The 27,632-nt window shown below is 49.7% G+C and overlaps 2 protein-coding genes across 2 annotated transcripts in view; both read right to left on the reverse strand.

The window, feature by feature from the left end:
- Positions 1–7,411: 7,411 nt before the first annotated feature.
- The window catches only part of SIGLEC10 (sialic acid binding Ig like lectin 10), a 21,044-nt gene continuing 823 nt past the window's right edge, over positions 7,412–27,632 (reverse strand). Inside the window, exons 2-11 of the mRNA XM_024132383.2 lie at positions 12,846–13,226; positions 12,415–12,699; positions 12,047–12,094; positions 11,686–11,949; positions 10,931–10,978; positions 10,560–10,817; positions 10,193–10,477; positions 9,798–9,891; positions 9,567–9,702; positions 7,412–8,149 (exon numbers count right to left, since the gene is read on the reverse strand). Coding sequence (XP_023988151.1) covers positions 7,883–8,149; positions 9,567–9,702; positions 9,798–9,891; positions 10,193–10,477; positions 10,560–10,817; positions 10,931–10,978; positions 11,686–11,949; positions 12,047–12,094; positions 12,415–12,699; positions 12,846–13,226 — 2,066 coding nt within the window. The 3' untranslated portion in view covers positions 7,412–7,882. The remainder of the gene's footprint in view (positions 8,150–9,566; positions 9,703–9,797; positions 9,892–10,192; positions 10,478–10,559; positions 10,818–10,930; positions 10,979–11,685; positions 11,950–12,046; positions 12,095–12,414; positions 12,700–12,845; positions 13,227–27,632) is intronic.
- The window catches only part of LOC129391419 (sialic acid-binding Ig-like lectin 14), a gene marked incomplete at its 5' end in the record, with an annotated part of 15,029 nt that continues 703 nt past the window's right edge, over positions 13,307–27,632 (reverse strand). Inside the window, 6 exons of the mRNA XM_055078972.1 lie at positions 13,307–13,399; positions 15,333–15,366; positions 24,681–24,819; positions 25,072–25,329; positions 26,420–26,467; positions 26,667–26,945. Of these exons, the coding sequence (XP_054934947.1) occupies positions 13,307–13,399; positions 15,333–15,366; positions 24,681–24,819; positions 25,072–25,329; positions 26,420–26,467; positions 26,667–26,945 (851 nt within the window). The remainder of the gene's footprint in view (positions 13,400–15,332; positions 15,367–24,680; positions 24,820–25,071; positions 25,330–26,419; positions 26,468–26,666; positions 26,946–27,632) is intronic.

Raw genomic sequence — 27,632 nt, forward strand, 5'->3', positions numbered from 1 at the left:
ATAAGTCTCAACCAATGAGAGTTTCTTATTATTGCTGGTGGTCGTGGTAGTATTTTATTGAGAAGCAATAGTCATTCTCATATCTATTTAAGAAATATTATTCAGTGCCTGCTATATGCTACGCTCCAGGTTGGGGGCGGGGAATTTAGCCCGGGACAAAATACATGCACGCTAACGAAACTTTACATGTTGGGAGAGAAACACACAAGACGCAGTACATTTCCTATATGCAGGAGGGCTGTGAAGGTGTAAAGACAGGACAAGTGATATAGAGGCACAGGGGGCAGAGGGTTATTTTATTTTTTATTTTTTGGCCACGCCACCGGGCATGTGGGATCTTAGTTCCCCGACCAGGGATGGAACCTGCGTTCCCCTGCAGTGGAAGCTCAGAGTCCTAACCACTGGACTTCCAGGGAAGTCCCCCGTGGTCTTATTTTAAATAAGATGGTTGGAGAAGGATACTGTGGGATGGAGCCAGCTGACCTGGGAGTTGATTAGTCCCAGTGGAGGGACAAGCAGGTACAAAGGTCCCTCAGGGTGAAACAAACATAGTGTTTGAGGGACTGGGAAGCAATAGCTAGGAGGAGAGGGACAGGTCTATTTTTAAAATATATATATATTTAAAATTTTGGAATACCTTCATATTTACAGAAAAGTTACAAAGATAACTTTGTAACTCACCCCGATTCCCCTCCTGCTATCTTCTTACATTATCGTGGAACATTTGTCACAGCTAAGGAGCCAACATGACTCTTAAGACTCTTCACTAAACTCCAGACTTGATTTGGATTTTGCCAGTTTTTACCCGAATGTCCTCTTTTTTCTGTTCCAGAATCCAAGGCAGGATCCCACTGAGTCATCACATCCCCTCAGTCGCCTCTGTTCTGCAGCAGTTTCTCAGTCTTGCCTTGTTTTTCACAGCTTTGAGGACTACTGGTCAGTTTCTTCTTTTTAACAAACTAGAGGTCTATTTTAATGATTAATTCCAATTTATTTAGTCCTCATTTTACAGAGATTCAAACTGTGCCTCAGCGAGGCTAAGTAAGTTACTCAAGGTCACGGAGCTCCTCAGTAGCACAACTGGGATTTGAGCCCTGGCTCCAGAGTCTGTGCTTAATGGAGACACAAGTAGGAGCCAGACTGTATAGTACCTTCTAGGCTGCCTTTGGAATTTTTTTTTTTTTAAATTCTGGAACATTGAGATGACTTTGAACATTTGTAAGCAGAAGTGTGACATAATTTATGTTTTAAGAAGAGCACAGTGCCAGCAGTTTGGAGAGTGGATTGTGGTGGAACGCAAGAGTGGAAGCAGGAAGCCTAGGGAGAATGCTGCCATCCTCCAGGCATGGGTGGTGACCCTCCAAGGAGGGTGGGGGTAGTGGGGATGGGAAGATGTGAATAGAGTTAAGATGTATTTTGGAGGGAGAACCATCAGGATTTGCTGCAGGGCTGCTGGACATGAGTAGTGGGGAATCAAGGATGATGCAAAGTTCTCAACCTGAGCGGCGCCTTTGAATATGAATTTTCTTACACGAAGTTCACAACATCCCACTTTAAGGATGAGAAATCCGAGACTAGCTTTCGAGTTCTGTGCTGGATGATGCTGGTGACGCCGAGATGACGCAGAACCGGTACCTGCTCTCGAAGGGCTCTCAGTCTTGAGAGGTGGGGGACAGACACAGAGATGGACAATAACATTCTGGGATATTGGGAGCCGGGACACGGGGAGGAACAGGACAGTGAGAGCCGGAAGCGGATTAAACGTTGCCTGAAGGCAAGGAGGGGAGGGGGAGGTCGGGGGCCAGGAAAACATTGTTGCTCGCTTGCAAGGCGTGCGGGAGAAGGCCGGAGAGGTTTTTGTTTTTTTTTGGTTTTTGTTTTGTTTTAGAGGAGGTGGCCTTTGGGCTAGGTCTAGGGTGAATGGGTAGTTGATGTAGAAGAAACGGAGCGAGCAAAGGCTAGGTGGCTGGAATCTAAAGATTTTTACCAAGAAGGCTGGCTTTCCTTTTCTGTCGACTATGATTAGCATGCAGGTCTCATCCATCCGGTTAGGAAGCTTATGTCGAACAGGGCTCCGAAATCAGGGTTCGAATCCTCGTTCCGCTTCTTACTAGCTCTTGACCTAAAGTAAGCTAAGTCTGTTTTTTTGCTACATAAAACTCAATTCCAGCGTAACGGCACTGCTTCTGGTTTTGTTCTGTTACTGTTCCTCCGGTTTCTGCCGTCAGGGTCCGACCTCGCCACTTACCATGTACCTGGCCCTTTAAGGCCCTCCTCCCCGAGCTGGGAGAGCGGAGGCGTGTTCTTGCGCCTCTAAGAAAATGCCCTTTACCCAGCTTTCAAAATTGACAGGCAAGTTCTGAAAAGTGACCAATCAATTCCTGCGTCGGGAGGGAACGAAGGTTCCGATTTGTTGGGGAACGCCTGCAGCAATAGGTTTGAGCTCCTCCTACTCCTTGTTACGTGAACAGCGAGAGACGTAATCCTCAGCTCTGATTGGCGGGTAAGCTCACGTTGCTTCCGCGTCTCCTCCCTCTGTCCGTCAAATCCGGGCGGGGATGGGGTGGGGGTGGGGCTAGCACCCTCGCTTTTTGATTGGCTACGTTTCTGAGCAGTGTCCCTTGTCTCTCTCCGGCAAGGTGGCATCGTCCGCGTCCGCGGAGACCCAGCCTAGGCCTAGCGATGCTGAGCGAAGCTTGGAGGGGAGAGGGGTCTCCAGGCTGAGGGGAGTCCCATACAGGGGTCTTCTTGGCCCACTAGGGAGCCTCATTGCCCCTTACCAGTCTTAGGACCAGTCTCTTCCTTTCACTGCCCCCTACAGGACTCGGACTGTCAAAGTCCCAAGATTCGATCTTCAGGGCCTTCCCAGCCCACAGGGCTCACGGATTCCCTTAAGTCCCCACCCCACCCCCGCCTTCCGTCCCCCTGCAGGAGATCCCTGAGGGCCCTGCTCTCTCCCTTGAGCCTTACCCACTCGTTCAACCCCTCCAACTTAGGGGCCCTTCCAGTCTTGGGGTTATTTTCCACTACCCCCAGAAAATGGCCGGGATGCTTGGCAAGAAGTTACTGGCGTGAGAGATTCGTGGGCTGAGGTTTGTGCTGGAATGAGTGCCCCTAGGTTTATGTGGCTGTCATGAATGCTTTTTAGACTGCTTGGAAGCTGGGATTTGCTAGAAGTGTCTGCTCAAGAGACAGTGGGAGTCTGGAGGTCGAAGGGCCCCAGAAAGGGAGATCACTTAGACACTTTCACTTGCATTAACTCATTTAAATTCTCATAATCTTTTAAAAAGTGCTCTGTTTGTTTTGCATTTGTATTATTTATCTTTTAATACAGTAAAATTCACTCTTTTTGGTGTGCAGTTCCGAGTTTTGACAGATGCATAGAGCCATGTAACCATCACCACAAACAAGATTAACCATCACCACAAACAAGATCCAGCGTATTTTTATCATCCCTCCAGATTCTCTTGTGCCGCCTCTTCGTCATAATAACCTTTTTTTTTTTTAAGGTTTTCACCAGTTCTTTATTGAAAATGCACCAAAAATTTCACATCAGAATCATACTATATGTTGGAGGAGTTTGTTGTATATAATTTATAATCATGCTTACTTGAAGTATTAGGTGAACTTTACCTTATACATTCCACATAAAAGTTTAGTTACTCAGAGTTTTCTTATTGTCTTTAGAAAGGCTTTTAAAAAAATTTTTTATTAAAGTATAGTTGACTTACTGTGTTTAATTTCTGCTGTACAGCAAGTGACTCAGTTATACATATATATATTCTTTTTCATATTCTTTTCTATGTATGTATATAACTGAATTACTATGCTGTACACCTGAAACTAATATAACATTGTAAACCAACTATACTTCAATTAAAAAAAATTTTTTTTAAAGGCGACTACCATCCAAAAAAAAAAAAGAAGAAGCAGAAGAGTCCAGGAAACCTCATCAGACCCATCCGCCCAAGTCCTCACATTTTTGCTCCACAACAGAGCCAGTGTTTGGACACCTGCCGCTCAGAGCACCATCCAGGATTAGCCAGAGAAGCAGCTTCCACCAAAAAGAGGCCACTGCTGTGGCCAGTTAGGTCAAGAGTCACTTGTCCCCATACATGGTGTCCCTCCTCTAGGCCCCAATACTTTGGGAAACGGGGGGTGTTTCAGGGACAACTGGTCTCTCTCCCTTCTCCACGGCATCCAGTCCCCGCTTAAAACCTCCACTGGATGGAGAGGGGAGGCGATGGGATTTAAACGGAGTTGGAGGTGAAGATTTAAGACCAGGCTGAGTTTTAATAATCAGAGCTGACTGGACAGTTAACAGAAGGTCTGAGATACTGTTAGGAGATGAGAAAAAGAGTTGTAACAGAGCACGATCGAGTCAGAAATCAGAAACGTAGACCTATTTTTTAGTTATACCTCCTGGCATTCATAGTCTCCAATTAACTGGCTATGGAGAGCATCTGGCAATGCAGAATCGCCAAGCTGAGTCTACTGGCTCCAAGCCCGTTGTCATTGTCGCTGTGTCTCTCCATCCGCACCTGCCTTTCCCCAAGAGGACTGGACAACAACACCCTCCTCCCCCAACCCCCCACTCCAAGTCCCAAGTCGTTATTGCAGAAGTCAGGACTTTAACACATGTATTTCAAAGTTACTGACCACCCTCACCCCCCGGGCTTCCCTGGTGGCGCAGTGGTTAAGAATCCGCCTGCCAATGCAGGGGACGTAGGTTCGAGCCCTGGTCCGGGAAGATCCCACATGCTGCAGAGCGGCTAAGCCCGTGTGCCACAACTACTAAAGCCTGTGCACCAAGAGCCCGTGCTCCGCAACAAGCGAAGCCACCGCAATGAGAAGCCCGTGCACCGCAAAGAAGAGTAGCCCCCGCTCACCGCAACTAGAGAAAGCCCATGCACAGCAACGAAGAACCAGTGCAGCCAAAAATAAATAAAATAAATTTTTTTAAAAAAAGTTACTGACCCCTGGTCAAACCTGTTGTCCTAGCAACATAATCTTGCAATTTCCCAGGTCAAACAAATTTTGAAGGGTCGCTCGGCAGGATTTGGGGGCAGAGGTGGGGAAACAGAGGCCCCTCCAGCATTCTGCCCCCTCGAAGTTTATTAAAAGGAATTCAGGACCTGCAGTGGTCATCCCTTTTAGGACCTGTCTGCGGTTGAAGGTCACTTCTGCTATTTTGTCGTGTGAACCTGTCCCTCTCGAAGCCCCATCTATAAAATGAGGCAGTTGTACAAACTACCATGTATAAAATAAATAAGCTATAAGGATATGTTTTACAACACAGGGAATAGAGCCAATATTTTATAATAACTATAAACGGAGTATAACCTTTAAAATCTGTGAATCACTATGTTTACGCCTGAAACATATAATATTGTACATCAACTATACCTCAGTTTTTTAAAAAATGTTTAAAAAAATGAGGCAGTTGCATTGGCTGATCCTACTCCATGGGTCTGTAATTCAATTACTCTGGGTATACTGGCTTCTGGTGGCCAACTTCAGTGCTTTCAGCTAGTTCAGTTTTTTATTTTATTCAGTACACAGAGGCACTGGCACATTTAGGAGGCAAAAGATGTCAGCGTGGGCCTCCTTACCATATCATCATATGCGGTAACTACCAAATCCGGGCTCCGGGGGTGACTATGGAGGAAAAACAGAGAGCGCTTAGGACACAGTGAGCACAGCGCTCTTTTTTGCTACCTTCTTCTCCAAAGCTATTTGCATCCCACCTGCAGACTGGAGCTCCATGACACAGCCAACTGGGCTAGTCAGTTAATACCTTCCACAAGCCGAGAAAATTTAAAACACTATAGTTGCCATTAAACAAATGTAAGATGATAACTTTCTCTATTCTTCTGAATCAAAGAAGGACATGCACCATACATAACTCATCATACTTGATACTCAGATCATCGTACTTAAAGTCTGGGTAACAGTTTACAGTTTATAAAGTGCCTTCATCTGTGTTCTCTTTTTTTCTTAAAAAACATGTTTTTATTGAAGTATAGTTGATGTACAATATTACATAAATTACAGGTGTACAATAGAGTGATTCACAATTTTTAAGGTTATGTTCCATTTATAGTTATTGTAAAATGTTGGCTATATTCCCTGTGTTGTACAATATGTACTTGTAGCTTATTTTATACCTAAGAGTTTGTACCTCTTAATCCCCTACCCCTATACTGCCCCATCCCCCTCATCTGTACTCTCTTATTCAATCATTATAACAAGCCTTCCAAGTAAGGGTGTTACCTTTATTTTAATACATGGGGAAATCAAGGCTCAGAGAGAGAAAGTCACTTGCCTACACTTATTCTGATTAGTAAGTAGTAGAAGCTGGACACAAGTGCAAGTCCTTTGTCCCTTCCATATACTGCACCTGCCACCCCTCCTTATCAGGTCCCCTCTGCTCAACAAGCCACCAAGAGGCCAATATAAGGTCATGACCAAGAGCCTGGGCTCTGGAATCAAGTCTTACTAATCCTGTGGCTTTGGATGTGTCTGTAACCTTTTCGTGACTCAGTTTGCCCAACTGTGTAATAGAGATAATATCTGTATAAAGGAACCCTTGGAAAATTCCAACTCAAAATCTTTTTCTTTCTTTTCTTTCCCTCTTTATCTAATTGCATTTATCCTTCTGAGGAGTAAAGACATCCCTTCCACCCCCACTGCCCCACCATGGTCTTAGAAAGGGAAAAAAAGATCAACAGAGGCCAGCTTCATGGACACAGCCTGACCACTATTTCCTGCCGAGATGAGGTGACCAGCTAGCCTCTCTTTATATATATCTGAGATGATTGACCATCCTCACGTTCTGCCCTGAGTTTTGAGTCCTTTTCACTCAAGAGCGCCACTTCAGGAGGGATTATGAAAAAGCGGGGAGAGCAGTGGTTTTGGAGTCAGCCATGGGTGGGACCCCTGATATTGCCGATTTCTCCTGTGTGTCTTTGGATAAGTTAATTCACCTCTCTGAGTCTCAGATATCTTCCCAATGGAGATACTCTTAAATCTTACACCACAGTTGGTTCACAATGTGATACACAGCAGGTATTCAAAAATATTAATTTCTTCCCTCTTACTATTAAACTGCCACTCAAGTCTGCTCGCCCTACAAGTCCTCACCCTAGAAACCTTCCATCTAGTCACAGAGCTAGTCAGTGTCACCTTGGCTACTCTTGAACTCTCTCTGGACCTCCGCTTTTGTTTGCTCTTCTGTACAAATAAGTGGGTGAGTTTACATTACATGAAAATTCCACAAACTTTTCCTAAACCGAAGGCTAGCTATCTTAGGCTTAGCAGGGCAACGACTCCACTCTGCCTGAAATCAGCCATAGGTGATACAGAAAAAACTGGGCATGGCTGCACCCCAATAAAGTTTTATTTATGGACACTGAAATTTGATTCTCAAGTCATTTCCTGTATCATAAAGCATCCTTCTTTTGATTTTCCCCTTAACCATTTAAAATGTAAAACACACTCTTGGCTCACAGGTGGCAGCAAAATAGGGAGCCACCCAGACTTGAACTGTGAGGTTGGCAAAGATGAGCGCTTAATCATCTTTAAAGGTCCTCCCAACATTGAGAAACTGAGACTGTGAGTATTCAGCCAGGGTGGTGCCTAGTTTGTCAGAGGAAAAGCTTTACCTTGCTTAGAATAGTGTATTTGGAGAAGGCCGCTCCGGAGATATTCATCAAGCTGTTCCAAAATGCTAGGATCTGGGATGGGATCATCCCATCCTTGGACGATGAAATGAGAGAGAGAGGGAGACAGAAAGACAGACAGACTACACTCTGTTCTCCTCTTCCCAATTGTTCTGCCTTTCTCCCTGGTCTGGATCCCGGTCCTCCAGCCCAGTAGACCCTCAGTGGAACTGGATTTCAGCATACTCTGGATGAGCATCCTTGGGCCTCTGGGTGTCCCATGGTCTGAGGCCCGGGAAGTTGAGGACAGCATAATGGAGCTCCTCCTGGTTGTTCTCGGATTCTGGGGCTTGAGTGGACGATTTGGGTCCTGGACAATTGTGGGAAACAAGATGGAGCTCCTTCTGGTTCTTTCTGGGTTCCGGGGGGTGAGCATCTGAAGCAGGGGCCCAGGAAGGACTGCTTGGTTTGGCTTTCTGTTTCTGAGCCTAAGGGGAAAATGACCATCCTTCCTTCATTCATTCATTCATTCATTCATTCAACAAATACTTGAGCCCCTACCACGTGCTAGGCACCGACTGAGGAACTGGGGTTACATCAGGCAGTAAAACAAAGACCCTGCCTTCGCTGAGCTCGCCTTCCATCTCGGGACAGGAACAAACAATAAAGACAAGTCTGTGGATAAGCCTCCCGGCTTGTGGTTCTCTGCTATGGCCGCCCTAGCAAACTAATGCAGATAGATTGGTGTAACCATCATCACGAGACATCGAGCTGCTCCATCACCACAAACATCTCCCTCCTGCCGTCCTTCTCATCATCCTCCCATCCCGAACCCCTCGCAACTACTAACCTGTCCTCTGTCTCCACAATCTTATCATTTGAGAGTGTTATATACACGGAATCCTGTGTATGTGACCATCTGAAATTGGCATTTTTCACTTTTTTTTTTTTTCTTGGTCCCTAAGCTCTATCCAGCCGAGGAGGGAGAAGTGGTTTGGATGGATTTGGGAGGAGATTTGCAGATAGATTGATTGTGGGGGGGATAAAAGAGAGGGGAATAAGAAATGACTTAAAGTCTTTAGGCTTGAGCAGCTGGGCAAATGTGGTGCTGTTTGCTAAGATGCAGAGGATGGAGGAGAAGGGTTTTAAGCGGTGCTTAGTCATGAGTTTGGTTTTGGACAGGCTAAGTTTGAGATGCCTATTAGACATCCACACGGAGATGCTGCCTAGACAGTTGGCTATGAGTCTAGAGTTCAGGGATGAGTCTGGGAGATGTAAATTTTGGAATCATCTGCATATAGATGTTCTCTCCTGAAAATATCCAGCATTTACCCAACACTTACTAGGTGCCTGGTACTGTTCTAAATGCTTTACGAGTAGAAAATGAGCATATTGAATACCCAGAATGAGCCTACATGGTTGGCACTACTATTATCCCCATTTTACAGTTAAAGAATTCGAGGCACAGAGAAGTTAAGTGACTCATCCCAGAACACACAGTGAAGAAAGCAGACAGGAACCCAAGCAGGCTGACTTCAGAGCCCTACGCTTAATCATCACTAGGACATACCGTCTCTCAGTGATATTAATCGTTGGTGACATCATTAATTTTACTTAGTAATGTCGTTGGTAGTAGTAATAATGGAATAGCTGCTACCTATTAGGCAATAACATGTGTTGTAATCCTCAAACCAGCTCTCAAGGAGGAAGCAACGGAGGCTCAGTGGAGGGAGGGATTTGGTGAAGGTCTCATAGAGGTCAAGTGCCAGAATCAGAATTTGAATCCAGCACCGGGGCCTTTTCCACTGCGATGTCTCTCGGGCAAAGGGTGAGGGCGGGGCTGGGGAGGAGGGTATACAGGAGTCAGAGAAGGGGAAGAAGAGACGGCTGGTTGGGGGCACTCACCAGGGGGCCAACTTTAGGGACCACGTTGATGTAATCCAGGAGCGTGCTCCTCCGTGAGAGCCTGGACCTCGGAGTCTCTCCCGGGGCCGGGGCCGGATCCTCTGCTTGGGTCCACTTCTTCCTCAGAGCCCTCACGCTGACGGAACGCCCGCTTTGGTGTGCGCCCTGGCCCCGCCCCGCTTTCCAGGGCTCCCAGATCCCACGCTCCCTCCATCGCCGCTCCTAACTCACATGATCAGGATGAGGCAGAGGCAAAGGAGGGTCATGAGGCCAATTCCTAGAAATATTCCGCTGGAGAACGCTTTGGAGGCGAATCCCTTCTCATCTGCACGAGGAAACGGTCAGCCACCTCTGAGCCCTTCCCATCCCCGTGGGTCCTCACGTCCACCCGCCACTGGGCGCTCAGGCTGCCGGCTCCCATTCCAGAGGTGTTGACCTAGAGCCCCTTCCCATCGACTCCTTGCAAACCGCTACACCCCAGGCCCAAGTGTCAGGCTTGCCGATTTAATTTCCCCCAGCCACAGGCGCCCCCGTGTCCCCGCTCCCCAGCTCCTGACCCAACCCCAGGACCCTGTCGCTGTCGCTCTCAGCCCCCGCCTCCGGGGGGCGTCCAGTTGGCCCCTGACCTGGCAGCACCTGGACAGTGGCGCTCTGGGCCCCGTGGCTGTTCTGGGCCTCGCAGCTGAGTCTGAGGCCAGGGCTGAGCCCCTCGCTGAGGCTCAGGGAGCTGTTGGCCCAGGGCCCAGCCGAGCTGGAGGTGACCTTGAAGGAGGCGTTGCTGAAATTCCCCTCCAGCAGCCCCTCCCCCAGCCGCCAGCGCAGGGAGGGGGCCGGCTGGGCTCGGGAGGAACAGCTGCAACGCAGACCCTCATTCTCCTGGGAGCAGGAGGGTCCCAGCAGCTGCGGGGGGTCTGTACAGAGGGAGAAGAGTCAGCGGTGCCTCTCCCCACCCCGGGACCCAGGTGTCCTGTCCCCAGGGGTCCCTGCACTCACAGACCACGGAGAGGCTCAGAGAGATATTTTGGGAGCCCAGAGGGTTCTGAGCTCCGCAGGTGAATTCTCCTCCATGCTCTGTTTGTATCTGAGGCAGCTCCAGGAGCCCAGGATCTGAGGGCTGGGAGGGGCTCAGAGTCTGTCCCCCTCGGGCCCAGCTCAGCCGGGCTGGGGGGTTGCTGTAAGCGACACAGAGCAGACGCAGACTTTGGCCTTCCAGGACCGGAAGAGATGTGCCATTTCTGAAGTTTTCCAGGACTAGGGAGGGAAGAGGCAGGATGGATGAACAGCTGAGGGCACAGGCACCCTCTTCCTGCTGACATTCCAGACGTCTGGGCTCCCAGTTTGGTTCCTCGGATCCCCTTTCCTACCTGTCCTATTTCCTTGGGAGACCATCACTTTCAGGTTCTCTGGGGCATCTGAAACAGAGACAGGGTACTTGACTCTAAACAAGCCAGGGGTTTCCTTCTGGGCAAAGTGAACGTCCCTGGGGGTGAAGGGCTGGGAGGGGGAGGGGGTTTGAATCACCCACTGAGTGATTTTCAGATGAATGACCCAAGGGAATAGACCGGTAAGAAGGGCAGGTCCCTAAGATATTGTGATTTATAACAGAAACAGGTATTTGATCTTTGTCCCTATTCCTGGCACAGAGCTTCTAAAACTCTTGGATTTCCTGAATGGTAGGGAAGCGTGATAAATGTGCCTTGTTATTTATAACAAACCCCTTTCCACCACTCCTGAGTTTACGTTAAGGAAGTGACTTTTAGAAGCGCCCGAGGGGGAGGGCTTGTTGCCAGGGGAACCAACCCCAAGCGGGGGGGTGGGGGTGGGGGTCAGTTTGCAGAAAGTGATCCCTTAACCTGTGGGATCTCCGGGTAGATAGCGTCAGAATGGAGTTGAATTGCAGCGCAAGCCGCTGATGTTGGAGAATTGCTGGGGGGCGTGGGGAAATCCCCCGCCCCCGCCCCCGCGCCCACCGCAGGCGGAGCTGGAAGCAGAATCCCTAGCCGCATAGGCCTGGGGTTCCAGGTCCCCTCCCCTTAGAGCTCTGGGACCCTGCCCTCAGCCCCCTCCCTCCTCCCCGCCCCCCACCCCCCCAAACCAGTCCCCTGCTGGCCACACTCACACTGCACGAAGAGTTCCAGGCTGCGGCTCTGAGAGCCAAGCCTATTCTCGGCTCGGCAGGTGTAGCGACCCGCATCCTCAGCCTTCACCCGGGGCAGCACCAGCTCCAGGGTTCTGGAGCCCGAGGGGTGGGACCAAGAGAGGACTCTGTCCTGCAGGGCCCAGCTCAGTGTGGCAAGCGGCATGCTGTCAGCTGTACAGAGCAGCCGCAGGAACTGGCCTTTCTGGACTTCCAGATGGGGGCTGTTTCCCTGCGGCTCCAGGGCTGCAGAGAGAGAGAGAGAGAGAGCCCGCGAGAGAAGGACTGCAAAGGGGGACACCACTCCCCCGCCCTCCTGACACCCCCAAGTTGCCCTCAGTACCTGATACATCGGTCTGGGAAATGCTGATAAGCAGGTCTTTGGGGGCGTCTGTAACAGGATTGGGAGCTGGCTTTGGGGAGGAATGAGAGATTCCCCCACCGCCAGAGAGTACCCCCTCGGGGAGAAGAAAGTGTGACTGTCCTCCGGGAAGACACGTGACAAATGATGCAAAGATGCGCTGATGGACACAGGTCCAGACGGCATCCCCATTCCCCCTCCCTGGGCCGGGGCAAGCGTCGCTAGACTCCACGCCTTCCTCCCCACGGATCCGCAGAGAGCTGACCGTCATCGCCCGGCTGCCCCTCTCCACCCCCGCATCCCCCGTGCCTGTCTGCACACCCTGATGTCCTTCCCGCCACCAAACTCACAGGGCACGCCAAGTAGGACGCTGTTCTCGGTGCTCAGTCCCTTTCTGGAGAAGTCCACTCGACAGGTGAGCTTCGTGCCGTGGTCCTGGGGTCTGGGTGTGAAGGTGAGGGCTGAGAGGTAGGAAGTTCTTGGTCTGGCCTCGTGGGAGGAGACGATGGCCCCCCTCCAGGAGAGAGTAGGGGCTGGACATTCCTCAAAGGTCCAGTGAAACATACAGATGAGTGTCACCTGGTGCCCAGGCTTCAGAGTCTCTGGGATGTAGATCTCCGGCTTCTGAGTCAGGGCTGGGACGGAGGGAGAGAGGGTGTGATGCTAGACCCTGATGGGGTACTCCCGGGGGTCCCCCATGGTCCGTTCCCCAGAGCCCCTCCCCAGTATGAGAAGGGGGGAGGGGGGTCCCACCCCATTCCAGCTCGAGCCAGTTCCGTACCTGTCACCTCCAGACGGAACTTGTATTCTATGAAATTATATCGCACGTAATGGCCTCTCTCCAACCGAAAGAAGTACAATGCACTGTCCTCCATACGTACATCTCTGATGAGCAAAGAGCAATTCTGTCTGGCATCGCCAAGGAACTGGAATCGGCCTTGGGTCTGTGTTTGCACGTCTTGACCCGGCTTGTTTGTGGCCACTGGCAGACCACTGTCTGTGGCGGTCTGGTCTTTGAACCAGAAGCCGTAAGCGGGGGTTGCGAGAGTCCAGCCTATTGCGGGATAGGAGACGGAGCAGGGCACGACGGCGCACAGGCCTTCCTGCACCCTCACCAGCTCCTGCACCCGCAGCTGGAAACCTGGATCCTGAGCCCATGACCCTACGGGGAGACAGAGAGAGGCTCAAGCTGCAACCCCAGTCCCGGCCCCCAACCGGGCCCCTCCTGGCCCCCCGCCTCGTTCACTCACCGGCCCACAGCACGGCCAAGAGGAGCATCTCAGGCGCTCGGACCTGCCCTGGGACACGCTCGTTCCCCAGACACTGCGACTGGTACTGCGCAAGGACAGAAGGCGGAAGCTGAGCCCTGGTGGGCTGACGCATGAAATGCGCTTCGGGTGCTGAGACCCACACTACCCATCTTCCTTTCCTGGACTCTCCCCACCCCCATCTCGCCCACGTGAGCTCACTCTTTCCTGGGGGGCTCGCCTGGCGTTCGGGCTCCCTGAGCTGGTCACCTTCCCAAGTCATCTCTGGGGGAGGGAGTGGAGGACATGTGTCTAGACTTGGGGCCTGGCTTTGGGTGGGTGGAAGCTGGGGACTCTCCCGCTGGACCCTGAGCCGTTGAGGAAGCAGAAGTGAAAGTCTCCAGTAAGCCCTTCTTACAGGGGCCTCTGGTGATGGCGATGCGTGGGGGCAGGGTGGATTTCTGGGGCAGAGCGTGGGAGTGCGGGGCTAGTCTTGCCAGATAAAAGGCAGGATGCCCGGTTAAAACTGGCTTTCAGATAAATAATGAATTTTTTTAGTATGAGTATGTCCCGGAGATGGCACGCGATATACTTCTACTAAAATCATCCGTTGTTGAGATCTGGAATTCAGCTTTAACCGGGCACTTTGCATTTTTATTGGCTAAATCTGGCAACCCTAGGCTGGTCCCAGCCCCTACCCCTTCACCCTCCCTGATGGGCTCACTGACTCCTGGTCCCCCAGGAGCATCCACCCCAAGGTCTTCGTCTGCTTCCCAGTCTCCCCTTCTGTCACACAGCTGGATGACACACATTTGCAACACCTGCTGTGATACGAACAGACACCCAGGGGTGACGCTGATGGTGGGAGACTTAGGCGATGTAAGGTGCATGGGATTTGTGGAGCAAGTCAGTTAAACTCCCCCAGATGTGGACTGTTGTTCCCCTCACCTTGAAATGACTCTGTGTTTTGGGCACGTAGAGACACTGTGTTTGCCTGTTGGACCTCCATGCTCTGGAAGCTTGTGTGTGGCAGGTGTCATGCTGTATATGGCGGAGGGGGACACACATAGGTAAATGAGACAGTGTCTAACCTCAAGGGAACCCAGCTCGGTAAATGAAGATCCTTAGAAACAGGAGAGCACTGAAGTGTTCATAAATGCCCTGCCCCCTCACATGCTGGGACAGATATTCATGCTGGGCCCTGGGGAAAGGGTGGTCACTACTTCCTGGCAAAGTAAAGAGGGACTTCCCAGAGGAAGTGACATGTAACTATCCCTGTCCTCGAATCCACTGTATTAGTCTGCTCGGGCTGCGTAATAAAAGAGTCCTCGAATCCACTGTATTAGTCTGCTCGGGCTGCGTAATAAAAGAGTCCTCGAATCCACTGTATTAGTCTGCTCGGGCTGCCATAATAAAAGAGCACAGGATGAGGGGCTTAAACAACAGAAATGTATTTCCTCACAGTTCTGGAGGCTACAAGTTCAAGATCAACGTGTCAGCAGGGTTTGTTTCTTCCGAGGTCTCTTTCCTTGACTTGGAGATGGCCGTCTTCTCCTCCAGTCTTCACCTGGTCTTCCTTGTGTGTATGTGTGTTCTTCATAAGGACACCAGTCATACTGGACTGGGACTCTGCCCTATGACCTCATTTCAACTGAATTACCTCTTTAAAGGCTCTATCTACAAATATAGATTCTGAGATACTGGGGGTTAAGACTTCAACATATGAACTTGGGGGGAAGGGGAGTGCAATTCAGCCCGTAACATCCACCCTCCTCTTTACTCTGCTCCCGGGTCCCCACTGGCCAACCTGGGCTTTCTCTGGGGGAAGCAGTTTCCCTTCTCCCAGGGGAGCCCTTGCATCCAGGGACATCACAGCCTTCCTTCTGTCAGGTTCACAGAGGAAGGGCCTCTCAGAGGGAGGAGTAAGAGGGAGGGAAGGACGCCTGGGTCCTGCTGAGGGCTTGCCCTGAAGGAGCTGAGAACTGAGGTTCCCCACCCCCAAAGCTTAGATCCAGCCTCACCTCTGCCTTGGAGCATCTCCATGCCTCTATGGGGCTAATGGGAGGAGGAACCAGGAGAGTGGCAACATCTCAGGCCTTCTGTGGGTTTCTCCACACTATTCCGTGCTACCCCATCAGACAGAAAAGGGAGAGAGGACCATCTGCTACCCTGGGGCTGAAGGATACCAATCCGTGGATCCCCAGCTCCTCCAGGCCAACCCAGAGGTCTCACATGCCCCACCGATGAATGTGGGCCGCCCTCAGGGTTAGATATGCCTTCAAAGCTCAGAGCTGATCCCTGAGATGTGGAGGTGAGGAGGTCTCCTGTACCAGGTGAGGTCAGTTGGGCAGCTTTATATCTATAGCCAAGCGGCCAGGGAGAGGTGGAAACAGAGTGGAGCCAGGGGACCCTTCAGTAACCCCAGTTGTGGACCAACCCATCCCCTTCCGGAGGCAGCTGCCAAAAGGTTCCTGGAGGGGGTCCTGAGACCATCAGCTCCCCTCCTCCACTTTCCCGGAAACGCTGAGGGTTCGCTCTTCTCTTCACAGGAAAAGTTCTTCAGGTCACAGGAACTGCCCTTTATTTACCGTCCATCCTTCTCATCCTAGTCCAATCTTGCCTCCATCCCTACATCCCGCAGACTCTTGTAAGGATCACCAAAGATCTCAAATGGCTAAAACCCATAGGTAATTTCTATTCTCATCTCATTTGGATGCTGCCTGCTCAGCAGCATTTGGTGTGCTCAGTCACCCCTTCCTACTTTTTTAAAAATAAATTTATTTATTTATTCATTTATTTAATTTTTGGCTGCACTGGGTCTTCACTTGCACGCGGGCTTTCTCTAGCTGCTGAGAGCGGGGGCTACTCTTTGTTGCGGTGCGCGGGCTTCTCATTGTGGTGGCTTCTCGTGTTGTGGAGCACGGGCTCTAGGCACGCAGGCTCAGTAGTTGTGGCGCACGGGCTCAGTAGTTGTGGCTCGCAGGCTCTAGAGCACAGGCTCAGTAGTTGTGGCGCACGGGCTTAGTTGCTCCGCGGCATGTGGGATCTTCCCGGACCAGGGCTCGAACCCGTGTCCCCTGCATTGGCAGGTGGATTCTTAACCACTGCACCAACAGGGAACTCCCATCCCCTTCCTTCTTGAAACACTTCAGTCTGGCTTCCCCTGGCACCTAAAACTGCCATCTCGAAGGTACCTGCCGGAGTCGGGCTGCCCATAGCATACGGAGGACACCATTACTTCCTTGGTTTTCCTTCGACCTTTCTAGACACTCTTCTTCATCTTTAATGGTTCCGCCTCTGCCCTTGACTCCTAAATCTTAGGATGCATCAGGATCACTCTCCCTGGATGTCCTATTTCATCCATGACTTTAAAAATGCATGCTACAGGGCTTCCCTGGTGGCGCAGCGGTTGGGAGTCCGCCCGCCGATGCAGGGGAACCGGGTTCGCGCCCCGGTCCGGGAGGATCCCACGTGCCGCGGTGAGCCGTGGCCGCTGCGCCTGCGCGTCCGGAGCCTGTGCTCCGCAACGGGAGAGGCCACAACGGTGAGAGGCCCGCGTACCGCAAAAAAAAAAAAAAAAAAAAAAAAAAGCATGCTACATGTGATATTGTGATTTCTAGTAAGTATATATATTTTGGTGTTTGCTCATGATTCCCGGCTCACAGCACCCAAAACCCTTGGAATTTCCTCAGTGATAACAGCAATGGGAGCATCTTTGTTCTAATATTGGTCTCTTGTCCTCAGTTCCTGAAAACACTGCAGAGCCAGAAATGAGTGTCTTGCTATTCATAACAAACCCCTTTCCACCACACCTGAGCTTTTGTTCATGAGGTGACTTTTGGAAGGCACATAAGGATGGGGGCTGGTTGCCAGGGGAATGAGCCATGGGATTAGAAGGTAGGAAATTTCAGTCCAAACCCTGACCTCCCAGAAGGGGTGAGGGGCTAGAGGGTGAGTCAGTCGCCCATGGCCAATGATTTAATCAGTCATGCCTCCTAAAAAACCAAAAGTATGGGGTTCAGAGAGTTTCCAGGTTGGGGAACACGTGAAGATTTGGGGAGAGTGGTGCACCTCCCCAAAGAGAGGGCATGGAAGCCCCAAGCCCTTTCCCCATACTTTGTCCTATGCATCATTTCCATCTGTCTGTTCCTGAGTTACATCCTCTTATAATAAGCCAGTAATCTCAGAAGTAGACCGTTTCTCTGAGTTCTGTGTGCCACTCTAGCAAAGTAATTGAACCCAAGGAATGGGTCATGAGAACCTCCGATGTGTACTCCATCAGTCAGAAGCACAAGTGACAACATGGACCTGTGATTGGCGTCTGAAGCGGGGGTGGGGGGCAGTGTTACGGGACTGAGCCCTTAACCTGTGCGATCTGATACTATCTCCAGGTAGGTGGTGTCAGAGTTGTGCTGAGTTGTACGATGCCCAGCTAGTGTGGAGAATTGCCTGGTGGTGTGGGGAGCTTCCCCCCCGGGCCCACACTTTGAAATCGGTAATCAGAATTGTACTACCAATATCAATATTTTGGTTTTCATATTGTCCTACAGCTGTGTAAGATGTTAACACTGGGCGTAACTGGAATGCATGAGACATCACTGTACATTTCTCTGCAACCTCCTGTGAGTCTCTAGTTGCTTCAAGATGAAGTTAAACTACGAACTAAAATAAATGATCACAAGACACACAACAGTAATAAAGAAACATGCTAATGACTCATAAATTATATATTTCAATTATATATAATTATATATATAATTATATTATATATTATATATTATATAATATTATTATATATAATATAATATTATTATATATTATAATATATTATATATATTATATATTTCAATTATATATAAATTATATATTTCAATCCTTCCCTGTCTATGTGACATCTACTCAGGAATACATAAGGGGCATCTCAAACTTAGTATCTAAATTTTCATGCAGCGCTCTTATTTCTCATCTCAAATCCTCTCCTTTTCAGTTGTCTAAGTGGTATTGTTTTGTGGTACCAACATCTGCCCATATCCTAGCATCACTCTGATGTCTTCCTTTGCCTCAGTCCCTGCGAGACCTGTCAGTTCAACTTTTTAAATATTAAAAAAAAAATCTATCCACTTATCCCCACCTCCACTACCATTCATTACCCTAGTCCGAGATTTCACGGTCTCAGCACCATTGACATTTTGAGTCCGATAATTCTTGGGGGGTAGAAGCCGCCCTGAGCTTCGCAGGACGTTGAGCAGCTTCCCTGGCCTCTACCCACTAGATGCCAGTTGCCTCCCTCCCCCCATCACAGTTGTGACAATTAAAAATGTCTCCCGGCATTGTCACCTGTTGATAAAATCACCCTGGATTGAGAATGACTGTCCAGCTCCTGGTCACCACCGCCACTCCTCTGTTTGACGAAAATCTATTGATGATCCTTCCTGCCTCTTGTATTATTTTTGATTTTGATTTTTTTATTTTTGCGGCACGCGGGCCTCTCGCTGCCGCGGCCTCTCCCGTCGCGGAGCACAGGCTCCGGACGCGCAGGCGCAGCGGCCACGGCTCACGGGCCCGGCCGCTCCGCGGCACGTGGGATCCTCCGGGACCGGGGCGCGAACCCGCGTCCCCCGCATCGGCGGGCGGACTCGCAACCACTGCGCCACCAGGGGAGCCCTTGCCTCTTTTTGAAAAAAATTATTTCATTGAAGTATAGTGGACTTACATTGTTATGTTAATTTCTGCTGTACAGCAAAGTGAGTCAGTGATACGTATATAGACATTCTTTTTCAGACTCTTTTCCATTATGGTTTATCCCAGGCTATTGAATCCAGTTCCCCGCTTCTAGTTTTGCTCCCTCCGTAATGCAGTTTCAACACAACAACCAGAGTTATTTTAAAAATACAGATCAGATCAAGCCACCCTCTTGCCCAAACATTGCAACGGCATCTTATTAGATTTAGGAGAAAATCCAAACTAATCACCATAAGCTATAGAACTCGACCTGAAGTAACCCCCGATGACCCCTGCAAACTCACTTTGAACCCACTTCACTTTACTTCTGCATTCACTCCGGCCATCTCCACTCTGTTTCTCACATTTACCAAATTCATTTCCGCCTCAAGAACATGACACTAGCTCTTCCCGTGGCTGCCCCCCTTTTCACTGTTCTCAGCTCAAAGGCCATCACTTCCGAAATGCTTTTCCTGACCTTACAACCAACTTGCCCCAACATTTCCCCACCCGTACACTTTTCCAGATTTCTGGTGATTTCTTTGACCTCCTCTGAACTTTCCACCTTTTCTCAGTGTGACCAGAGCACCTCCCCACTTTGCAATTGCCTTCTCATCCAAGCCACCCTTCCCCCCCCCCACCCTTGGCCAGACCACAGACTAGGGGCTACCTGAGTCCACGAGAATCTTTATCCGTCATTCTCATATCTGTCTTCTCTGCCTAAGAATGTTCAGATTTTTCTCTGAGCCTTTTCCTTAAGAAAAAACTCTACAAGCCTCTGGTTTCCTTCTCTAATTCAACAGATGTTGAACACCTGCTTTGTCTGTCCCTGAGGTCACAACGGGGTCAAAGATAGATATTGAGAGGAAGTGAGATTGGGGGGTGGGTGGGTAGGTATGGGGTGGGAGCAGTTGAGGAGGGGGAAGAGAGGTAGGTAGGTAGTGGTGACTGCAGAGTCTGGGTCTGGCTGTAGTTGAGGCCCTGAGGGTGCTGAGGAGCCTTTGTTGGGGGGAAGGGAGTATCTCAGACACCCCCTGGCTAGCATCTTTGTGTCTTTCAGATACACCTGTCCCAGTTCCCGCCCGTACCGCTTGTGCTGCAGTTCAGGATGCTGCCCCCAGAGGGCGCTCCATTTCCCCGGCACACACTGACCCTTGAGCCCAGTCGCCGGGATCTCTGCTGTCCAGAGTCCTGAAGAACTGCAGCTCTTTAGGGAATATTTCTCAGGCTCTGGACACATTTGCAAATGTTGCTCATCCAAAAAAGGCTGCATTCATTCTCACTGAACCTACACATAATGATTCTGCTCTTTTCACTGCACCTCAGTACAACTGAGTCTCTGCCGGGGGGAGAGCATATCAAAGCAAACACTAAGTCACCACAACCATACGCTTCCCTCACTGCAAACCCACCCTTCCTGAAACTTAAAACACCTCAATATCTCTCACAGTGTCATTCTCAAATGACTTCTACCCAGGCACACCAGACATGTGATGTCCCCATAAGAAAATGTTCCTGTGGTGTCTCAGTCTGTTCCGTCTGCTGTACTAGACATGCCAAATGTAAGACCTGAAACCATAAAACTCTTAGAAGAAAGCCCAGGCAGTGTGCTCTTTGACATTGGTCTTAACAACATCTTTTTGTCTCCTCAGGTAAGGGAGACAAAAGAAAAAATAAATAAATGGAACTACAAAAAATTTAAAAGCTTTTGCACAGTGAAGGAAACCATCAACAAAACAAAAACGCAGCCTACTAAATGGGAGAAAATATTTGCCAACAGTATATCCGATAAGGGGTTAATATTCAAAATATACAAAACACTCATGCAACCCAACATCAAAAAACCAAACAACCTGACTAAAAATGGGCAGGGGACCTGAATAGACAATTTTCCAAAGAAGACAAACAGATGGCCAACAGACACAAGAAAAGATGCTCAATATCGCTAATCTTCAGAGAAATGCACATCAAAACCACAATGAGATACCACCTCACACCTGTCAGAATGGCTATAATAAAAAAGACAACAAATCACAGGTGTCAGCAAGGATGTGGATAAAAGGGAACCCTTGTGCACCGTTGGTGGGATTGTAAATCGGTGCAGCCCCTATGGAAAATGGTACAGAGGTTCCTCAAAAAATTAAAAATAGAATTGCCATATGATCCAGCAATTTCACTTTGGGGTATTTACTCAAAGAAAACAAAAACGCTAATTTGAAAAGATATATGGGGGCTTCCCTGGTGGCGCAGTGGTTGAGAACCTGCCTGCCAACACAGGGGACACAGGTTCGAGCCCTGGTCTGGGAAGATCCCACATGCCACAGAGCAACTAAGTCTACGCACCACAACTACTGAGCCTGTGCTCTAGAGCCCGCGAGCCGCAGCTACTGAGCCCACGCGCCACAACTACTGTAGCCCGCGCACCTAGAGCCCGTGCTCCGCAAAAAGAGAAGCCACCGCAGTGAGAAGCCCGCGCACCGCAGTGAAGAGTAGCCCCCGCTCGCCGCAACCAGAGAAAGCCCACGCACAGCAACGAAGACCCAACGCAGCCAAAAATAAATAAAAATAAATAAATTTCTATATATAAAAAGGTATATGCACACCAATGTTCATTGCGGCATTATTTACAATAGTCAAGATATGAAAGCAACCTAATTGTCCATGACAGATGAATGAATATATAATATATATGATATTACTCAGACATAATAAAAAATGAAATCTTGGGGCTTCCCTGGTGGCGCAGTGGTTAAGAATCCGCCTGCCAATGCAGGGGACACGAGTTCGAGCCCTGGTCCGGGAAGATCCCACATGCCGCAGAGCAACAAGGCCCGTGAGCCACAACTACTGAGCCCACGTGCCGCAACTACTTAAGTTTGTGCGCCTAGAGTCCGTGCTCCGCAACAAGAGAAGCCACCGTGGTGAGAAGCCCACGCACCACAACAAAGAGTAGCCCCTGCTCTCTGCAACTAGAGAAAAGCCCACACGCAGCAAGGAAGAACCAACACAGCCAATAAATAAATAAATAAATATTAAAAAAAAAATGAAATCTTGCCATTTTTGACAATATGGATGAATTTAGAGAGTATTATGCTAAGTGAAATAAGTCAGACAGAGAGACAAATACCATATGATCTCATACGTGGAATCCAAAAAAAAAGAACGCATACAAACAAACAAAACAAAATGAAAACAGATTCACAGAGATAGAGAACAAATGGGTGGTTGCCAGTGGGGAGGGGGTGGTGGGCAAAATAGGTGAAGGGGATTAAGGAGTGCAAATCACTAGTTATAAAATAAATAAGCCATAGGGATGTAATATACAGCAGAAGGAATAATGGTCAATGATATTTTAATAGTTTTGTGTTGGGACAAATGGTTACTAGACTTATCATGGTGATCAGTTCATAATGTATGCAAATGTCAGATCATTATGTAGTACACCTGAAACGAACACAGTATTGTACATCAACACTACTTCAATAAAAATTAAAGAACCTTTAAAATATTGACCCAACATAGAAATAACTGCCATCAAGAAAAAGACCAGTATTATTTAAAGAAAGACAAGACCAAGTCAACAGCCACATAAAATTGACAATGTTCAGCCATCAGTGAAAAATTACTAGACACATAAAAAAGTACGAACATGTGACACTGAATAAGAGAAAAATTATTCAATGGAATCAGGCTTAGACATGACAGAGGAGACAGACCTAGCAGACAAAAACATTAAAACATTGATGGCAAATATTATCCATATACTCAAGGATGTAAAGGAAAACATCAACATAATGAAAGAAGAAACATAAGATTAAAAACCAAGGAAATTAACTTCTAGAGAAGAAAATAAATAATCTGAAGTGAGAATTTCACTGAATGAGACTAACATCAGATTCAATATTGTGGAAGAATAATCAGTAAACTTGAAGGTGTAGCATCAGATCCTAGTCAAACTGAAGAATATAGAGAAAAAAGGATGGAAATGGTGAACAGATGCTCAGAGCTGATAATGAGATAATATTGGGCGATATCGCATGTGTAAAATTGGAGACCCAGAGGAGAATAGAAAATATATATATATATATATATATATATATATATATAAACATTGGCTTCAATTTTTAGAAATTTGATCACTACTGTAAAATTTCAGATTCAAGATACTCAACGCTCTCCAAGTAGGATAATCTCTGTCTCTCTCTCTGTCTCTCTCTCTCTGTCACACACACACATTTACATGCCAAGGCACATATTATTCAATTATTAAAACCCAGTGAAAAAGAGAAAATATTAAAACCAGCTAGAGAAAAATATAAACTACAAAGAAAGAAAGATGAAAATAAGGCAGAATTCTCATAAGAAACTAGGCAAGCCAAAAGAATTTAAATAACAGAATGGGGAAAAATTTAACCTAGAATTCCTAATCCAATGAAAATATCCTTCCAAAACTAATGTACATGAAAGCTTTTCCAGACGAAGAATGGCTGAGAGAAAATTTTCATCACCAGCATACCTACACTACAAATATATATGAAAAGATCTTCAGATAAAAGGAAGATGATACTATAGAGAACCTATACTGTCATCTTAAATTAGAAAGAAATCTGAGAAAAGAGGCAGGGTTACCTTAACGCAAAAGGACAGCTTTATTGTTCGCAAGGTTTGCAAACCAGGGATAAGAAGCCTTTGGCTGTAACCAAAAGTACGTTCCTTGGAGGTGAAGGGGTGAGGGGTTTTTAAAAGCACAAGCCACAGGAGCCACAGTTGGGAGACTTGTAAAAGGGGATTGGATGGTCCTTGCAGCCTGACCACAAGTCATTGCAGCCTGACCAGAAGTCTCCAATGATGGCTGTCATTGGAGCATCTCCTTAGGGGTTTTTCAGGTAGGACCCTTAGCACAATCAGAAGTCCTTATAGTTTTTGTTCGTGATTTTTCTAAGAGCTCAGAGTACGTGACTGAACCCTAGGCCTGTCATGATCGCCTGGCTCCATTTTATCTGGGGTACCTGTTAGCCACACCAGGTCCATTTTCTAAATACGTTCTTTCCACAGGGAATTCCTCTCATTTTTACTTTTCCTTAGGGGATTTTATTTTTACAACAAAGGGGTGAAGAGCAATTGAAATGGTTCATATGTGGATAAATATAAAATAGTTAATTTTTCTAATTAAAAAATCTCTTTAAAATTAACTTTAAAAAATACTATATGATGGGATTTATAACAATATGTTATGGGTCGGGCTATGGGCATAGCAAAACCATGCTAAGGTAAGCACATAGAAGAAAAGAATATTACAGGGCGCATAGTTCAATTTAATAACAAAAATATCTATTTCCTCCGTGCCCTCACAACGACTCATGTAGAACTATCAGGAAGAAACCTGGAGACCAGATGTGAAGAGATGTTATTTCTGGAAAGGAAGCAGGGCCAAGTCATCCAGGACCTCCTTGTTCATAGACCTCTGAAGCACCACCGTGAAGAAGGGGACTCAGTCACACCTCTCAACCCTATCCCCTTGTGAGTTTCTGCACCTGTAAGGGAAACACAGTTCTGAAATAAGGGACCAGGGTCGTGGAAGGTTTGCTCTGGAAAGGACAAGATGGAGGTGTCCCCCAACCAGGGACACCTTAAGAAGGGCTTCTCACCTGGTATAGTAGATCCAGGTGAGGCCATAGGTGAGAAGGAAACCAGCCCCCGTCAGGGCCCCCCTGAGCAAGGTGAGGACTAGGGGCCAGGAGCCCTCTCTCCGCTCCCCAGAGACTTGGGGGAAGGAACAGGAGACACCTGGGGGACGAAAAGAGAGAGCAAGGTGGATGTTAGGTGTGAGTTTCTGCGAGCCCACACCATGTTTTCATTTTGGCCGCGCTGCTTGCCATATGGGATTTTAGTTCTGCGACCAGGGATCAAAGCCACGTCCTCTGCATTGGAAGCATGGGGTCTTAACCACTGGACCACCAGGGAAGTCCCTGTTAAGTCCACACCTTAACCCTGCTTTCCACCCTAGCTCAGAACTCAGGCACCCTTGTTTATACTCACCCTGTACAACTAGGTTGAGGGAGACACGGAGGGAGCCCCTCAGGTGCTGAGCTCGGCAGGTTAATTCTCCTCCATCCCCTAAGGCCACCTGGGGCAGCTCCAGGACCCCGGGATGCAAAGGCTGTGAGGGGCTCAGTGTCAGGCACCCACGGGCCCAGCTTATCCTGGTGGGTGGGCTGCTGTCGACAGCACAGACCAGGCGAAGGGACTGGCCCTCCATGACTCGAAGGGAGGTGGCATCGCCCAGGATCTCTGGGACTAGGGAGACAGAGAGAGCTAGAAGGGCAAGGCTGAGAGGCCCTTCTCTCCCTCTGTCCTCCCAGACACAGGAAGAGCGGCTCTGAGACAAGCCTGCAGGCAAGGCCAAGGAGGGGGGGGCAGTCTGTGAGGTGAGGTGAGGGAAGGAGAGGCAACTTGATGATCCCAGGACAGGGGGATGCAGACGCTTGAGGAAGAGTCGGCCATATCTAGGCCTGGGAGAGAACATCCCAAGAGGTGGCCCTTGATGTGTGAAACCGTGCAGGGCACTGACACACGTGGGTCTGGCCACTTGGAGGCCTGCACACAGGTGATAAGGGCCCCAGGGAGCCACGGGAGGGTTCTGAGCAAGGAGGTCATAGGGTCAGATCTGGGGCATGTAGAGATCCCTTTGGGGTCCCAATTCTTGCAGGCTGGACAGGGCCAGGACGAGAGGCTGATAGGCCAGAGGGGAGGCTGGTCTGGGTCCAGGCCAGAGAGAGGACGGAGGCCTGAGTTGGAGCTGCGGTCATGGGGGTGGATGAGGGGGACGACGCGAGTCATTTTCAGAAAGTCAACTTTGCAGAACTCACTGAGTCCTGGGGACGACGGGGTGAGACACAGAGTCTAAAGGAGTTTCCGGGATTCAGGCTCGGATTACTCATATCGGAGGGTCCCTTGCAGGGGGAGTGGAGGGCACTCAGGACAGAGGTTTGTGAGGGTCTTCAGGGCAGAGGTAGGACTGGAAACCCCGGGGTAGATGAGCTTCCCCTTGGAATCCTGCAGAAATCAGCCAGAAGCCTGGTACCCAGCTTGGACACTCGGTCTCCTTGTGGGAGAGACGGAGACAGGGAGGTGGCAGGGAAGCAGGGAAAGGATGTCACGGGAAGGTGAGGAGGGAGGAGAGGTGGGAAGGGAGGGAGCAAGCGGAGGTGACGCTGAGCTGTCACTAGGAATCCACAGTGGCCCTAAAGTGAGTCCTGCCGGGGGACAGGGTTGGGGGGCGGAGGGCGGACGTAGCAGAGGGGGGATGAGGAGTGACGGGCTCGATTCTGTCCATCTTCACAACATCCCTGCGTCTGACCTCCATGCCACCCAGGTACTCTCCCGCCTGTGCTGTTTCCCCGGAAGACACGAATGTCCAGGTTCCGTGGAGTACCTGGAACAGAAAGGAGTAAGTGTCCTCCTGCAGTACGATGAGGTGTCATGAGTAACAGGACCCCATGGGGGGGGTCTCAGCATTCTCCCCGTCTTGACCCCAGCGTGCCTGCAAGAAGAGTCCCCAAGTATCCCACCCAGGCCTCCCCTCGCCAACGCCCTCCGCCCTCAGGGACCCGGCGTGCTGGCCCCGCGCTCACAGGACACGTTGAGACTGACGGTCCCCTCCGAGCTCACGCCAGCTCCGGGGAAGGTCACCCGGCAGGTGAGGTTGGCGCCGTGGTCCTGGGGCCCCAGGGTGAGGGTGAGCACTGAGGAATGGGGGCTCTTGGGGTGCAGGGAAGTGAGGGCAAGCCCGATCCAGGAGAAGGTGTGGGGCGTCCCCCTCTCACAGGCCCATGGCACTGCACAGGTGATATTCCTGGGGCGGCCAGATTCTAGGGTCCCCTGGACGTGGATGTCGGGTGTCTGTGTCAGAGCTGGAGAGGAGAGAGAAGCAGACCCAGGCCCTGGAGGGGGGACCCCGGGTGTGCCCCTCAGAGCTGTCTCTGCCCCAGGCCAGCCGCAGCGTCCTGTCCTCCTAGGTCCCCTTGGGCCCCTCCCAGGATGAGAAGACAGGGGGTCCCCTCCCAGCCGTGCCCTGGGGGCCCTCAGGGCCCCTGCGTCTGTGGGTCCTCTCCTTGACACCATCCTTACCTGTTACACGCAGGAAGAACATGCTCCGTGTGTAACTATATCTCACATCAGGCCCTCTCTCCACCCTAAAGAAGTATCTCCCCGTGTCTCCCCTCTGTGCGTCTCTGATGTCCAGGGAGCAGCTGTAGGTCCGGGGGTCTCCAAGGAGGTGGAATCGGCCCTGGGTGTCCGTCAGCACCCCACGACCTGGGTTGTTTGTGGCCACTGGAGGATCCTGGTCGATACTGGCCCCTTCCTGGAACCAGTAGCCGTGAGCTGGAACAGAGTCGTCCCAGTAGCTCCGGGGGTAGTACAAGGAGCGGGGCACGCGGACACACAGGCCCTCCTGCGCCGTCCCGGACTCCTGCACCTCCAGCCGGAAGTAGCCCCAACCCTGAGCCAGGAACCCTGCGGGGGCACAAGGCTCAGCCGCAGCCCCTGCCCCGCCCACCCCTCTCCCCGCAGCCCACCCACCTGCCCACAGCCGGGAC

The sequence above is a fragment of the Physeter macrocephalus genome, chromosome 17 (assembly GCF_002837175.3).
Source record: "Physeter macrocephalus isolate SW-GA chromosome 17, ASM283717v5, whole genome shotgun sequence".
NCBI lineage: Eukaryota > Metazoa > Chordata > Mammalia > Artiodactyla > Physeteridae > Physeter > Physeter macrocephalus.